Source organism: Nicotiana attenuata, unplaced genomic scaffold (assembly GCF_001879085.1).
Source record: "Nicotiana attenuata strain UT unplaced genomic scaffold, NIATTr2, whole genome shotgun sequence".
NCBI lineage: Eukaryota > Viridiplantae > Streptophyta > Magnoliopsida > Solanales > Solanaceae > Nicotiana > Nicotiana attenuata.
In genome coordinates, this window is record NW_017672302.1 from 167,073 (window position 1) to 184,578 (window position 17,506).

At 36.9% G+C, this 17,506-nt stretch overlaps 2 protein-coding genes across 3 annotated transcripts; both read left to right on the top strand.

Annotated features, from left to right (window-relative positions):
• The first annotated feature begins 1,281 nt into the window (after nt 1–1,281).
• On the top strand, nt 1,282–9,014 carry LOC109212659 (probable serine/threonine-protein kinase At1g54610). Of its 2 annotated transcripts, none has more exons than XM_019376326.1 (8): nt 1,282–1,653; nt 2,026–2,519; nt 2,630–2,914; nt 3,026–3,343; nt 4,581–4,808; nt 6,430–6,530; nt 7,771–7,885; nt 8,386–9,014. In XM_019376326.1, the coding sequence occupies exons 2-8, from the start codon at nt 2,115–2,117 to the stop codon at nt 8,671–8,673; spliced, it is 1,740 nt and encodes a 579-aa protein (XP_019231871.1). In that variant the 5' UTR covers nt 1,282–1,653; nt 2,026–2,114; the 3' UTR covers nt 8,674–9,014. The 2 variants fall into 2 exon arrangements, with proteins under 2 accessions (XP_019231871.1, XP_019231870.1); XM_019376325.1 differs by having other exon boundaries at nt 1,282–1,423.
• A 3,191-nt stretch (nt 9,015–12,205) lies between these two features.
• On the top strand, nt 12,206–15,133 carry LOC109212664 (pentatricopeptide repeat-containing protein At5g03800). Its single transcript, XM_019376332.1, has one exon. The coding sequence runs from the start codon at nt 12,370–12,372 to the stop codon at nt 15,040–15,042; it is 2,673 nt and encodes an 890-aa protein (XP_019231877.1). The 5' UTR covers nt 12,206–12,369; the 3' UTR covers nt 15,043–15,133.
• Nucleotides 15,134–17,506: the final 2,373 nt, after the last annotated feature.

Sequence of the window (17,506 nt, forward strand, 5' to 3'; positions counted from 1 at the left end):
TTATTTAATAGTATTAATTATAAAGGATGTTTGACTAATATATTCTTATTTAATCTTTAAAAGAATAATTAATGATTATATGCCTTATTAGAATAAAAATTGCATATTACAATTTACAACGGGTAAAATTATTTCTGATATTGCAAAAAGTCTTACCCCACTTCAGTACAGTAGCTAGTTCAATCTCTTTTTAAAGATAACTTATTAGGCTTTTGAACAAATGGAATTATGAATTATCATTTCATCTAATTATGAGTTATGACCACTTTTGTGTACTAAAGAAAAGAATTCCATTTTGTTGGAGAAAATCTCGCCCGTGATTCCAAAAAGACCCTCCTCTCAGTCTCTCTCTCTCTCTGTCCCATAGTCCATCGTTTTGACTTCCACTAAAGTCACAAATAATTCAATATTCATCTTAAAGCCTACTAACTTGATTCTAATTTCTAAGGCTCATAAAAAAAGTCTTAGCCCACACTAAAAGAATTAGAATAGTTAATTGGCTAAAAAAAAGAGCGTTGAGAGAATTGTATGGTCATAGCAAGATCTTTTTATTACCGCACAACCCAAAAAAAAAAAGTTATGTATAAAGAGGAAGTCGCAACTAAAAAATAAAAAAGGGCGATGAAGGGGGAGCTAGCTTTAGTAGAAGTAGGGGCGAGAAATTCAACTAATCCAAATTTCAAAGGTGAAATTTCACTTCTACCTCATAGGTAGATTAATAGCTTTGCCTTTCCTCATCCCATTTTGTTCTCTTCGCTCTTATTTTCCATTCGTTCTCTGATCGCCTCAGTCGATCTCGCTTGACTTTCTTTATTTTTTTTTTAACCAAGTGTTCAAATGACACTGTTTGGGGTATCATATCTCAGCAACAACGTATTAGCTGTTAATACATAATTAACTAAATCAAAGTGTCCCCTCTCTAACATCTAAGTTTTTTAGACGAGTTGGTTCACACAATTCACTTCTTTCGTTTCAATTTATACGACACAATTTCCTAATAAGTATATTTAAAAAAATATATTTTATATCTAAAAATAATTTAACTTTAAATTTTTTATTTTACTCGTTTTACAATTAGACAAATAAATTAAAAGTCTCACAAAAACTTCTTAACAATAGAGGAAAAATATTTCTAAAATTGGAAACCTCTAAAGAGTGAAGAAATTTTATCCATCTCGTCACAACCTTATTGGTGCTCTCACCCACCCACCCACCCCCAACCCACCCCCCACCCCATCTCTTTCTATATTTATATAATTCGTAGTCCATAATACTGAAAGATTAGTTGTCCAATTGATTCTTTTATGATTATACTCTTTTCTTGTCTTACAGCATAGAAAAATTGAAGACTACAGACACCACATAACTCTCTCTCTCTCTCTCTCCTCTTTCTTTTTGGCTCAGATTCGATCAACCCCAGCAAGTAAATTCCACTTACCCCCTTTTTTTTGACTTTATTTCACTTTCACTTGCACAAAGACTGTCATTTTCATGCTTGTGGACGTGGGTTGCAGTTATATCAATTTTGGATATTAGGGTTTTATCGTTTTATTAGCTGTATTTTTGCTGCTCTACTGTGGTTCTGTTTTGGGTTAGGTAAAAAGATTGATTTTTGGGTTTTACTGTGAATCCGAAATTTTGTGATCAGTGCAAGTAAGTAAAAAGGGTTGTTTTTGTGCTTTTGCTGATCGTTGATTCATATAAGTTGTTGAGTTTACTGTTATGAGTTTTTGCTATTATTTGGCGACTATGCTTGAATCTGTGATTATTCTGTCCAATTGACCACATCCCGGAAAAATTCACCTAACTTTGCCCGGTATAGAGCAATTGTTTCTTTGGATTCTTCTTGTAATGTTAAGTAGGCAGTTCAACTACTGCTAATTTAATGATTTGCTCATTTTCCTTTTTTTTTTCCTGTGCCAATTTAATGATTTACTGTTTTCTCTTTTCTTTAGCCAATTTAATTATTTACTCCTTTTCCTTGTTTGGCCAATTTAATGATGTACTCTCGTATTGCTATTTTAGGTGGTTAAAGTTGTAGACTTTGAGCTAATTTGTGGAAATTGGTTGGTTACTCAGTGAGAATGTTGAGTTATGAAGTGTAGTCTTGAAAGATGGGGTGTGTTCTGGGTCGGGAGGTTTCATCAGGCTTAGTACACAACGGTAGGGAGGAGAAGAGGGAAGGTGTGAATTATGAGAAGAAGAGTAAGAGCATTAGTGCTGCTGAATCTACTGAAACTTTAGAGGTCAAGGGGGCGGAAAATGTAACTGTTGATAATGAAGCTGTGGAAGCCAATGAAGGTGATGCAACTAAGGAGGAGGACAAGGCGGAACATGACGGAAAACCTAGGAAAGAAAGGAGAAGGTCGAAGCCTGATCCAAGATTAAGTAATCCACCTAAGCATAAACATGGGGAGCAGGTTGCTGCTGGATGGCCATCCTGGCTTTCTGCTCATGTTGGGGAAGCAATTGATGGTTGGCTCCCTCGACGTGCTGACACTTTTGAGAAAATTGATAAGGTAGCTTTCAGATTGGTTTTTGTGTATATACATTTCTGTTCTCCTGAATTACACTTCTGCTTGTTGATGTTAACAGTCTATGTTTCTTTCTCTCTTTCTGTTCTTAATAGATTGGCCAAGGGACATACAGTAACGTTTACAAGGCGAGAGATACCATAACTGGTAAAATTGTTGCTCTGAAGAAAGTGCGTTTTGACAATCTAGAACCTGAGAGTGTGAGATTCATGGCTAGAGAAATTATCATTTTGCGACGACTAGATCATCCCAATGTAATCAAATTGGAAGGTTTGGTTACTTCAAGAATGTCATGTAGTTTATACCTGGTATTTGAGTACATGGAGCATGATTTGGCTGGGCTTGCTGCAAGTCCAGAGATCAAGTTTACAGAAGCACAGGTTAGGGTGCTGCACTGTAGTAGCTCTGCTTTGAAGAATGAGGGGTGTGAGTTAGACAATCTCTATCTCAGTTGTAGTTAGAGTTAGCTGATTATTGTTCCCCCGTTGCAGGTTAAATGCTACATGCATCAGCTATTATCTGGCCTTGAGCATTGTCACAATCGTCATGTGCTTCATCGTGATATTAAGGGGTCAAATCTTCTTCTTGACAATTCCGGCATTCTCAGAATTGCTGATTTTGGATTGGCCACTATTTTTGATCCTCGGCATAAGCATCCTATGACTAGTCGAGTGGTTACTTTGTGGTATAGACCACCAGAGCTGCTTCTAGGTGCTACTGATTATAGTGTAGGCATTGATTTATGGAGTGCAGGTTGCATCTTAGCTGAGTTATTGGCTGGAAAACCTATTATGCCGGGTCGAACAGAGGTACTTCCTCTTTTCTTGATATATTTCTTTGTTCAATCTTCTTCTTGTTAATCCTTTGTGTTAATATGATGCTTTTTTCTGCTTCGACAGTATTGTCTTTCCTTTCCTTTGGGGGAGTAGTAATATGTTTCCTTTATTAATTTTAACTTAAAGAGTCCTAATGGCTTGGGTGTTCTGCTGGCGGATGGAGAAATATTTGCTTTGTTGATTTTTTCCTTTCTGGGACTTAGGTCGAGGAGTGAAAATTATGCTATGTGACTCTAAATAACAACTTGATATATTGTATTGAAAATAGAGTTTAACTAAATCGAGCTCCTTCGCTGGTCATTTTCATTTAAGGAGGTCTCTCTAATCTAAAGGATCCCTAGGAATTATAGAGAAATCTTGGAATCATTCGTTGTTTCTCGAGCTTTGTTACCCCTTTTGTTTGGGAGTAAATAGTTGTATTCTAGCTCCTGTATCTGTTATTCGAAGACAATAGCTGAACTTGATCTCTCTCTTTCTCTCTCTCTAGCTGTTGCTGAGCACTTGTATGCATATATGAATGGTCAGATTTTGTAGAGGCTAATCCCAAAATGGGCGATCCAAATTTTGAACTAGGATGATCCATTGCTATTACAAGGCCCATGGCATCAACATACAAAATTCAGTGAAATCGACTAGGATGATCTATTTGCTTATGGAAAAAATGAGTGTTTATGATTGTTTACTATCCTTGAAGCGATGCTTCAATTTGGATAAGAGTTTCTGGGTTCCCTCCCAGTAGTAATTAGGCTGAGTGCATATCATCTCGACAGGAATTGCTAAGATTGGAAGCTGAATATAAGTAGTTTCTTCTTACTCCTGTGGGTAAACAGTGTTTTTTCTTGCTCCTATTGCCTAATAACCTAACATCATTTATAAAGATGACATTTGCCCATTGAGTTGTTTTAAAATTGAAAGAAAACTGCAGAAAACTTGCATTTAGCTTTAAATTGATGTTGTTTTTGTCATCCGTAGTTCTAAACTGTCTCTTGTAGGGATTATTTTGAATCAGGAGTGCCGGGGTCTGGCAGATTGTTCTAATTAGCATTTATTTTATATTTTAAGGCCACACAATATAGAATTTTTGTGTCAGACATACTAATTGTCACGTTGAAATGTCTTCTTATCTAAGCTTGTTTGGAATGTGTATGAACACAGATCTGTTTCCATTTTCCTGCATGAGTTATTAACAACAATATCTTATGTCACTAAGGTAGAACAACTGCATAAGATATATAAACTATGTGGCTCGCCATCGGAGGAGTACTGGAAGAAGTCTAAGTTGCCGAATGCAACACTATTCAAGCCCCGAGAACCCTACAAACGATGCATTAGGGAGACTTTTAAAGATTTTCCTCAGTCTTCACTTCCGCTAATTGATGCATTGCTTGCAATTGATCCAGCTGAGCGCAAGACGGCAACTGATGCATTACAAAGTGAAGTGAGTAGCTTTTCTGTTTCCAAGTGTTTGTTACACTAAGTTGTCTTGGTTCTCCTCTCACTAACAAGTATCTGTTGCTGATAGAAATCTACAGTATGCCTTTTGTTATGCTAATGTCTCGGCATCACTAATTCTGCTTGCTGGGAGAGATTGTGAGTACGTTTTAGAGCCTTATTGTGTGATAACTACTAAGGTATGCATATGCAGTTACTGAAGAGGTACTTACTATAGCTTGAGTGGCGGAAGAAATTCCCATTTGTTTGACCTGGTATGCTCGCATGAAAATTGTGCTTTCTGTGAGATAGAAAAAAGTAGATTAGATGGGTACGCTTTCCATCAGTGTGCTTTTTCAATTAGGAGGTCTTGTAGTTTGTAGTTGTGGATGTAAAAGAGAAATTGTCAATAGCCTGGCATTTGTTATTGTGGAATTCAGCCCATGTAATATGTTTTGATAATAAGACTACTCTCTGCTCTGCTTTTGCAGTTCTGTTAGTGGTAACATACTTTTACTACAGTTCGTGGCAAATTTGTCTGCTAACTTGTGATGTTTTAAGTTCAGGTTCTCTTGTGAATATTTTTAGCAATTAATCAATGTCTTGGGACTTCAGTACTTAATCTGCTGCTGGCAGATTATTGCTACTTGTGATGTTTAATTTAGGATCTCTGGTCAAAATAACTCAATAAGCATGAATGTCTGCACCTTATCCAAAAGTTTAATGAATGTCTGCACCTTATCTAAAAGGTTAATGAATGTCTGCAGTCAGTAATTAACATTTTGCTGATGCAGGCTATTCAAAGACAAGACAATCTTGATCACTCTCCTTATACTAAAATATTCCACTTTTAGCCTGCAAAGAGTCATAACTAAGTGATCTTTGACAGACATTTTAAGATGTATTCTACCCTGCTGGTATGAGGGAACTTGTAATTTATGCAGCCCTTTATTTAGTTTTTGATTATCTATATTGAAGTTGCGTGACAATCTCATCTAAAACCTTAACCGGTTAGAGAGAGGGCACACTTTTATTTATGTAATTATGTCTTCAATACACTCCTTAACATGCGGGCTTTACTCTTTCCAATGGGCCAAGCACATGGTAATTCTTTTTGTTAAAGGGTGGTGGGACTCAAATCCAGGACCGTTGCCTGCTTTGAAACCTATTAAAGTTGTGTGATCATCTCATCTAAAAGCTTAAGCTGTTAGAGAGAGCACACTTTTATTTACTTAATCACGACTCCAACAATCTAAAATTATAATTTTAAAAGATAATCTAATGTCATCTGATTTAGCTCTAAAATTGAAATTGACCCTTAATAAGCAAAAAAGTGTCGAGCAAATTTGGATGAAGGGAGTGTTAGTGAATTGACTTTGAAAATCCTTAATGTTTGGTTCCTTTGACATAGAGGAGGGGTGGCGGCGAACTAGTTTAACTACTTGTCCTCCTATTATCCCTTTTTGGTGTAGCACTGCCTCAAATTCTATTTCCAGGTGTTTTGGTTTAGCATGTGTTTTTGTGATATTCTGCTTTGTTCCCTGAACATCTCATTTTGGGTAAAGTTTTCTCACTTGTATTTTCCTGATGTTGCCTTCTATATGGTTAATGACATTCTATTTCTGCAGTTCTTCAATACAGAGCCATTTGCTTGTGATCCATCTAGTCTTCCAAAGTATCCTCCGACCAAAGAAATGGATGCCAAACGGCGGGATGATGAAGCTAGACGGTCAGCACTTTTTTACTTGTGTAGTGTGAATCAGGCATCTGTTTGCCTTCCTTACTTTTACTGCAAGCTCTTTAATGTTGATAGAATGTTACATAATGCGTGTGGGCCTGCTTTCATAGTTTTTCAAAGTCCCCTTTCCGGTTTAAGCAAACTAAAAGTTCTTGAACTAGTTAATGAGAGCACTCGTGCCAGCCATCTGTTAGGGCATGTATTTGAGGAACTTGAAGGAGCTCTTGTCCTTCTATATCTCATATGGGCTATGGGTACAATCAGATGGAGAATTTCCTTCTGCCAGTTTTCAAGCTTACGCATATTAGGTTCAATTACATTGGCCCTTTTTCTAGTTTGTCTAATTAAGCAGGACCTACCATCTAGTTTAAAACATCACAGAATACCTCTCCTCTAGCTCAACATCATGTATCTGGGGAAACTTCAAGGAGCCATGCTTGTAGATCTCCTACAGCACAAACCACTTGGAGAATTTCTTTCTGCCAGGAATCAACCTTACATATACTCCTCTTCATTTTGCGTGTCTTAGTTTGACTGGTCAAGAAGTTTAAGAATATAAAGAAGACTTTGAATCTTTTGGTTTTGAACTAAAGGTGGGTATAACATACCAAAAATACCTTTTGAATCTTGTGATCTTATATATTTCATATCAAATCTATAAGAGAGTGTCATTAAGGGTAAAATGGGGATGTTGGAATTGCAACTTTACTAGATATAGAAAGAGGCATTCTTTTTGGGACAAACTAAAAGAAAGTAAGACACATAAATTGAAGCCGAGGGAGTATTAAGCTCAATTACATTAAGTACCCCTCTAAATTATCTTAATCAACTAGGCGTGCCCTATAGTTTAAATCCTCTAATTCAACATTTCATCACAAAAAACCAGCATTCTGTTAATCAAGCCATTATTTTGACCATGAACTAGAATTGCTCTCGACCTTTTATACCTTTTTATCATTATTTTGTGGAGTACTGGACTTAATAGTTGGCTTGTCAATTTTTCAATGCTGTTTTTCTTGTTAATTGTACTATGCTCGGATGCAATTGATCTTTCAAGATCTCATTCTTCTCCCATTGTGTTTAACAGTTAACTTCAATTGATGTTTTTAATTTCATTCTCTCTTCCTGATTGGAAATAACTATACGTAATATCCATTCCTCTGGGTTCTGTTCAGTGCTTGTGAAGAGGTGACAAATGTGGTATAGCTGCTCATTTCATCTTGTTGTGCAGGCTAAGAGCTGCTAACAAAGCTCAGGGAGATGGTACTAAGAGAGTACGCCATCGGGAACGGGCTCGTGCTGGCCCTGCTCCAGATGCCAATGCTGAACTTCAAGCTAATATTGATGTATGTCTCTATGACAAGTCTCCTGCTTTGTTGTGGCTCAGTTATAAACTTGTTTTTTTATTTACCATGTTCATTACTTCATTATCATTTGTTTTGTTCCTTTTATCACCGAGAAAATTTGAAAAGATTGAACCAAGTTTTCATATTAACTGTCAGTTAAGCAGATTTGAAAAAGTAGTTGTTCTGGAAATATGATTTGCCAGTCTATAGTGGAATTGACAGTAGCCATCAGTTTTTTCTGTTATGCTTCTTGGGCAACTTGTTTGAAGTGATTGTTCCTTTTGTTCGTTCTACTTTGGCAAGTTTCAGGCTTGGCACTTTTTTGACGTCATTAGCCTTTTTTTAATTTGGTATACATGCCTTCTATTTGCCAAAGTTTCAGTGGTTTATAGTCCACCATATAACTTATATTTTGCATGTTCATGACTACTGCATAACTTCTACTTTTTGTTCCATTGATTTTCTTCAACTGGTATTTTGGCAATCTGTTTACATTGCAGCGGCGGCGCCTAATCACACATGCAAATGCAAAGAGCAAGAGTGAGAAGTTTCCCCCACCACACCAGGATGGAGGACTTGGTGTTCCATTGGGTGCTTCACATCACATTGATCCTGCCCTTGTCCCTCCTGATGTGCCATTCAGTTCAACCTCATTCACATATTCAAAAGAACCTGTACAGAATTGGTCGGGGCCTTTAGTAGAGCCTGCTTCAGCTGGTGGAAGGCGGAAGAAGCATACTGCAGGTGATGCCAGGGAAGCCAAAAAGCATTTGACAAGGAAAAGATGAGAAGCAACAGCATTTTCTGTAGCAGCAGATCGGGCTTCAGACGAGTGTTTCTATGGCCTATTCTGGAGATAACAAAAGTGGGGCTTGGCCATGGCAACACTTTGAAACATTTTGTGATTATGCACCTTCCAGGGAAGGGTTTATAGTATGTCCAGAGCTGAAACATTGTTTTCCTTTCCATTTTCCAAATATAGAAGGATCTTTCTGGTTTTTGACTGCTCCATTTGTTGTGGTGGCGAGAAGCTCCCCAGTTACATGTATATTAGTACTTCCAGAGTTAATTCTTTGTGATGGGATGTTTGACTTTTGCAGTTAGTGGAAAATTTTACTATCTGACCGCAGTCCAGTTGCATGTCTCCTTTACCCAAATCCTGGACATTCTGTGCAATTTTCCATGTTCTTTGTTGTTGAAAAGGGGAACTCCTATGTTTATAGGTCTGGGCATTAAACTTCTGGTGATGTTGGTTTTATCCTGCAACGACAGCCAGCGCGAAGTTGAAAACAGTTTGCACTAATGTAACTCTTATTGGAGAAACTACCAACAGATGTTTGAATTTACAGATGGGTTAAACGAAGTGTAGCTCCAATTTTCCTCTTCATTTTAATGTTTTCTTTTGAAATAGCAATGAGGAGCTGAACCAACCAACCAGTGATATCGTGTTCTGCCTTCCACTTCAAGTCCAAAACTTCCGAACCAAAATGGTCCTGTCTCCTTACTGGAGGTAGGCAAGAAGCTATAAACAAATAACAAGAATGAACTCACTAGCCTTTGTGTTTCTAACTTGCTTCGTGCTAAAAGAGGTGGATCAAGAAATTCTAGTTCTAGTTTTTCGTTTGTGTTAGTGGACATCAGATCATAATGGCTACATGGAAATTCGTAAATTATTTTCTTTTCGAGGTAATTTACAAGTGTCTCTAATCTCGTTTAGAATATTATAGCACATAAACACAATGATGGTTCCGCCTTAGACGGTAAATTGAGCTCCCAATAGATAATTGAAAATTGTACATTTATCTGCACAAGTCTGTCTATCGGAAACAACCTTTCTGCCATCAGGATATGATAAGGCTGCGTACATGTCACTCTCACCAGACCCCACTTGTGGGAATACACTGGGTGGTTGTTGTACATCTACCTGCACAAATGTAAATTGGTCTAATTGAGCTCACCCTTTCATATCTATAGAAAATCATACTATATTATAAGTGGGAAGAGCAAAAGTGAAAGTTGAATTACTATACTACCCAATTAAAACTAACTGACAATTTTACCCTTTTCTTAAACAATATTTTTATAACAATTTTATATTAAAAAGTAAATTTATTGAACAATAAATGATAATTTTGTTCCACCCTACCAAAACACTCATGGAATGTTGATACACGAAAAAGCAACCAGTAATAAGTTAAGAATCTGAGGAGTTACAATTAATAATATAATATGAACCAAATTCTCTTCAATGCAAATTGTATCTGAATAGTACAAAAACGTACTCTTCATATATGTCTCGATATCATCTCGATTAATCTAAACCTGAAAGCAAATGAAAGGACACTAATCCCATCACTTATGTTGATAAATTAATTAATACATTTCATGAACTAACATTTTTGCATTTCCCATGTTGCATGTCTATTTGTTTCTCTCAATCTATCTCTCTCCTTTCAATTTTGCAATTGTCTTTTTCTGATAAGTCTATTTATTTAAAGATCTCATTAGAAAAAAGTCATGTTGAAGATGAATGTCTTCAAAGCTTGGTGGCAATAGCAGAGTCGAAAAGATTAATGTTCGACTACCTTTGATAGAATTCTTAATTCCATTACTTTCAAGAACGAGTAATATCAAGGCTATATGATGCAATGCTAATCTGCTGGAAAAATAAAAGTGAATATTCTATTTTTTTGGCTAAATTCTATTCACATAATTCAAAATTATTTGCTTTTTATTGATGTAAATTGAATTATTCTTTCCCTTCGGACACATGATTATTAACCTTTTTTTTTAAAGTATAATTTTGTTTGTCTTCAACAAATATATATAGGTATTATGTAAGGAGTGGGTCACTAAGGTGAGCTCTTTTCCTTTCCGGCGAGAATGGACGTTTTTAACATTGGATGTGTTCCTTAAATCTGTTCTGAACTACTTTATGAGGATATATTGAGTCCAATTGTTGTTTTTGGGTGATTTTTGTTTAGATAGCTAGAGAACAACTTTTCTTCTCGCACATGTTCTCTTTAATTTTTTTCTTTAATTTTCATTTGCTCTACCACATGAAATAAGTTGGTAGAGTTTTGTTTTCATCAAGTTTGTGATCATGAGATTTTCGTTTTCGGGGAAAAATGGATTCGCATGATGCTTTTGTAGACGTCTTTCTAACTCTTTGGATCAGCTTTTGAAATTCTTTTTTCTGGATAATTTCTTATTTGATTGTGTAGTTTGTATTGCAAAAAGGATCTCCCCGTATACATCTGATTATCTTATGGTTAATTTGATATCAAATTTACTTTTTAAATTCGAATCTCTTGTCATTATAATCCTCTCATGTGTGGCGCACAAGGTGGAACTTCTTGCAATATTGTAATTTTATAAGTGTATTTTTGGTTCGCTGATAACTAATATAAAATTTATATTTTGCTTTCCGAGATAATAACATAATCTTATAACCAACTTTTCCCCTCATCTACACCCGTAAAAGATCAACTACGACGATCATTAAAAGGGACAGAGAACAAAATGAGCAATTTGATATGGTAGCTACACAATAATGAAAAAACCCAACTAAAATAATGTAATCGAATATACACCAAGAATATGTATATGAGAAAATGTTAGGTAGTCGCGACCAAGTGACATATTTTTTACCTCATAAACTAAAATAATGTTATTGTAAATAATAAACTAAGTTAATGTAATAGTTCATCTTTTCAGATAGAGAAGGTTATTCAATTATTTTGAATTTGATTTACTTTGAATTTGAGATATGGTCACTTAAATATCATATATTCTCACTCAAATGAGCTGTAACTTTTAATATTATAATTTCTAATAGTGTATCAACAATGAACAATACGTATGTAATTTAAATTTATTATATTTTATCTATTTTTTATAAAAATAACTTGGAATACACATGCAACACACGTGTTCAAAAACTAGTAATGGAAAATGTCCCGAGTTAAATATCAATTAGGCGCGGAGTGCATTCTAGCAAATAATTTTTTCTTTTATCTATGCAAGTTAAGATGGACAATTCAAATGTGTCATGTGGACATGATCCGTTACATTTTTTTTTATATAATTCATTTTTAATAATTCTCTATGTTAAGATGTAAGATACTGACAGCATATTACTTATGAGATATTTATAAGATTATTTTCTTCTATTTAAATTATATACGATTATTTTGAAGGATATAGTAACTTCTAGGGGAATAATTCTCAACACTCAAAACCTTTAGGGGCAAAGTGGAATTCCCAGAACTTTCAAAACCCTTTACAAAACTTTATCCGACATTTAAGCTTCTCACTTTTGAAGATACTGAGAAGACAAAGATAAACCATTCTGGAAAAAAAATGGATACCCAATTCTTGGATAGCCATAAACCCCCCAAAAACACACAGTGGAAATACACTTCACACCAAACTTAGCTTAGCGATTCCAGCTCCTTGACTATGCTTGGCGCCTTTCTTCTTTCATGGCTGCCGTTATCCACAGCCCCACCATCTCTATCCCTCTCTCCTTTCTCCCTCCTACTCGACCCTTTAACCTTCATTCTACTTCAAGCCTAGCAACTACCAAGAAAACCAAATATAAGCAAAAACCTTCCTTTTTCCTTCAATACCCTTCAAAATCTCGTCCTTTTCAACCCCTTTTGATCCCTCAGCAATTTAAGGACTCAAATGTCACAGTAGGTGCTGACACTAATAGGATTGATTATGCCAATTTGCTTCGTATTTCTGTTAGGTGTGGTGATGTTGAACTCGCAAAGATTATTCACTCTTCAATTCTCAAACTTGAAGAAGAGGATGTTTATTTGAAAAATGCTTTAATTGCAGCTTATCTCAAGCTTGGTCACTTGAATCTTGCTGAGAAAGTATTCGATTCGCTTTTGAGCCCTGATGTTGTGTCGTATACAGCAATTATATCGGCTTTTGCTAAGTCGAATCGTCAAAGAGAAGCCTTTGAGCTGTTTCTTGAAATGAGGGACTTAGGTATTGAACCAAATGAATATACATTTGTTGCTGTTTTGACTGCTTGTATTCGTTCGTTGAATCTTGAGTTAGGTCGTCAAGTACACGGTCTTGTTGTCAAATTAGGGTATTTGAGTTATACTTATGTTGTTAATGCACTTATGGGATTGTATAGTAAGTGTGGTTTACTGGAATCTGTGATTCTTTTGTTTAATGATATGCCACAAAGGGACATTGTTTCGTGGAACACTACGATTTCGTGTATGGTTGAAGAGTGCATGTATGAAAGAGCATTTGAAATGTACCGTGAATTGAGGAGAAATGATTGCTTAATAGTTGATCATTTTACTCTTTCGACCCTTTTGGCTGCATCTTCCCGCTGTTTGGCGGTCAGAGAAGGGCAAAACCTACACGCACATGCTCTTAAAAGTGGATTACATGGTAATTTGAGTGTGAATAATGCACTTATAGGCTTTTACACCAAATGTGGAACCTTGAAAAATGTAGTGGATGTGTTTGAGAGGATGCCTGTGAAGGATGTCTTTAGTTGGACTGAAATGATTGTGGCGTATATGGAATTTGGTTATGTTGATTTTGCGATGGAGATTTTTAACAGTATGCCTGAAAGGAACTGTGTTTCTTATAATGCTCTTTTGGCTGGATTTACTCAAAATCACGAAGGGTTTAAGGCACTGGGGTTATTTTGTGGAATGTTGGAGGGAGGGATGGAATTGACTGATTTTACATTGACCAGTGTTCTTAATGCTTGTGGGTCGATGACGGAAAGGAAGATAAGCAAACAGATTCATGCATTTATCCTCAAGCTTGGTTTAGAATCAAATGATCGTATTGAGACGTCATTGCTTGATATGTGCACGCGGTGTGAGAGAATGGATGATGCCAAAAAGATATTTCATCAGCTGCCACTTGACCATGATAATTCAGTTGCATTGACATCAATGATGTGTGCATATGCTAGAGATGGACATCCAGAAGAAGCTATTTCTCTTTTCTTGGTCAGGCATTCAGAAGAATCACTGGTTGTTGATGAAGTTGCATTAGCCACTATTCTTGGTGTTTGTGGAACATTAGGGATTCTAAAGTTAGGGGAACAAATCCATTGCTATGCCTTGAAACATGGTTTAATGTCTGATACCGGTGTTGGGAATGCCATGATCAGCATGTACTCTAAGTGTGATGAAATGCAAAGTGCAATTAAGGCCTTTGAGGCTATGCCTACACATGATTTAGTATCATGGAATGGTTTGTTGACTTGCTATGTCCTTCATAGGCAGGGGGATGCGGCATTGAATATGTGGGCGAAGATGGAAAACTTAGGAGTAAAACCAGATTCTATTACCTGTGTCCTTGTGATATCTGCTTATAGACACACTTCTAGTAATTTAGTTGATTGTTGCCAAAAGTTCTTTTCCTCAATGCAATCCTCATATAACGTAAAACCCACCTCGGAACATTATGCAGGCTTTGTAGGTGTCTTAGGCTATTGGGGTCTGCTCGAAGAAGCAGAACAGATAATTAGTGCAATGCCATTTGAACCAAAGGCTTCTGTTTGGCATGCTTTGCTTGAAGGTTGTAGGATACATGTGAATGCTATCATTGGTAAAAGGGCAATGAAGGAAATACTATCTATTGCGCCGCAGGATCCTTCTACGTTCATACTAAAGTCAAATCTCTACTCAGCATCTGGAAGATGGCAGTGTTCAGAACTTGTTAGGGCGGAGATGAGGGAGAAGGGTTTTCGAAAAATACCAGGACGCAGTTGGATCATACTTGGCGACAAGGTTCACACCTTTTTTGCTAGAGACAAATTGCATTCACAGTCAAAAGACATATACAGCGGCTTACAAATACTCATTCCGGAGTGTCTGAAAGCTGGATATGTACCTGACACAAGTTTTGTACTTCATGAAGTAGAGGAGCATCAAAAGAAAGACTTCTTGTTCTACCACAGTTCAAAACTAGCTGTAACCTTTGGGCTTCTTATGACGAGACCTGGGAAACCCGTTCGTGTTATGAAGAACGTGCATCTCTGTGGCGACTGCCATACATTCTTCAAATATGTTTCAGTTGTCACCAAGAGAGATATACACATAAGAGATGCTTCAGGTTTTCATCATTTTGTAAATGGTAAATGCTCCTGCAGAGATAATTGGTGATGAAAAATTAGATATTTTGATAATTCTAGCTGTAGTTTTTGATTGTTGATTTCAGGTTTTTGTTGGTAAGATTTTTAAACCTGTTGTTAGATATACAACAATAAGAATGTATTTACACCATGTAAAGAACTTTTGATAAATCAGTTTAGCAAAAATACTTTTCTTTGTCTAGAAAGTTTGAGAAAAGCATACGATTTAGCATCGTCCTCTCTGATTTCATTACATTCTTGCTTTTGAATGCTAAAGGATTTTGTTGATAAGTAAGATAATTCATTGATTATATTACCAATGAGGTGCTAAATATTTATGTCAAGTACAATGATTTAGCTCCCGTCATCCAGCCAGGAGTTCAATATTTCTAACGTCGATCCTAAATCAGGTACATACTTCAGTCTTCTGTTTACACCAAAAACTCAAAAACTGACAACACCTTGATTTAAACAAAAAATTACAGTTGATTTGCCCTGAAAATATATGTGATGTGATTTTCTCCATGCAAACTGTCCATATTCCTCAGGAGTCTGAGCTTCTTTATTATTCTGTCCTTCCCTGCTGAGTAGATTCTCCAATAAAGTACATGGCATCACCCACTGCACACAGAAAAAGGTTGGGGAACAGAGTCCCAATCTGCCATGCTTGTCTGCATTGTAATAAAAGATGGCCTGTAGATTCTGGAGCTTGCTCATACATGTAGCTATTGTTACAAATCAACAATCATCTTCTCTGTATACTCTATCTTGGGTCAAACCATGACTCTCTACTGCCTATCTATGCAATACAAGCAACTTAGCTCTTATCTTCCATATCATCTTCCAATGCCATTTTCCTCTTCTAATATCTTTCTTTTTTATGATGGTGGTGTCCAGGACACTTGTGTACACCTCGACTATTCTATTGGATACTCGTTACCTCATCGTGTGACTCTTCTCACCAAGACTTAAGCATATGGCAAGAAATCACCTAGTGTTTTTTGTTTCAATTGGAATTTGAACCTTACTCTGCAAGGTTTTCTCTTCTAATATCGGACTTCATAAGTGTCCTGTTGCATGAGTTTACTCTATACTATCCATCCTTCAGCATTCCAATGTAGAATATCCTCCTCTGAAGATGTGATTGTTTGTTCACTAACCTGCTAAACAGCTGAACTATTTTATCCACCTCCTAGTTATGAACATCCTTCTGAAATGCAAATGCCAGCCATCATCTTTCCTGCTTTCTGCCGTTGTAGCTTCTGGTAAAGTTGCTGCAATATGACCAGGAGGTCACGGATTCGAGTCGTTGAAACAGCCTCTTGCAGAAATGCAGGGTAAGACTGCGTACAATAGACCCTTGTGGTCCGGTCCTTCCCCGGATCCCGTGCATAGTGGGAGCTTAGTGCACCGGGCTTCCTTTTTTGCAGTTGTAGCTTCTTATGTGTTTACCTCGAAAAATGTGAGTGACAATTAAAGATAATTTGTGGTTTTAAAGATATGTGATATATTCTAATACTAGTGATTATACCAGTGATATTAAGCTTAAGTAAGAAGAATTGCTGAACCAAATTAGTGTTGTTGGAGCAATAGGGGCCTCGAGCTTGATTACCCCAGAGACCTCGAGGTCAGCTAAGAATGATAAAGTATGAACAATAAAGACAATAAAGCTGAAGAGCAATTGTTGAGCACGTTAAACAAGGAAAGCAGAGTAGAATGTTCTATTGCAGTGAATAATGTATCCCTTACAAATGATTGGAGTCCCCTTTATATAGGAGGGAAAAACCCTAATATGGTAAATTTCCAATTATAATAAAAAATTCTATTGGTATAGCTGTATAACGACCTAGTACGGACTTGCACTATTTCATACAAATCTTATCCTATAATTTATGCCCTGATCCACGTGTCCTTGAGAAATTTTCGCTCTTTCTTGAGTGCCTTCGAGACTGTACTGCCCTCGATGTAGGTCGTGCCAGGCCTTCGATCTGCTTCCTCGAGGTGTGTGTCCTTCAGCCGGGTCCGACCCCTACTTCGAGTCGCCCGGACTCGTACTCATAGCCCAATTTAAGACTTCGAAATCAGGCTCCTTGATTTTGACCGAATACAGATAGTCCCCGCGTTTCTTAGAATAAGATGATAAGAAACGATTTGAACCTCAATCTTCCCGAGCCACTTGTGATGATATCATGCCCATGACGTAGGCGCTTGAAGTGACCGGAAATGTCATGTCAGCGTGCTTCCCCAAAACGTCCAATGCGTTTCAGCCTTTGTCGGCCACTTGCTCCGCCGGTTCCGTCGTCAGCTTCCTATAAATAAGAAGTTACTTGACTGAACACAAACTACACTTATTCCTTCTTCATCTACTTTTAGTCTTTTCCCTTTTCTACCTCTTCCTCTAATCACCCATTTCTATGGTTCAAAACTGTGACCACAAGGTCACATGGCAGCAACTTTACCAGTTACGCCAAGGCTTCTTTTCTCAAAGCTTCGGC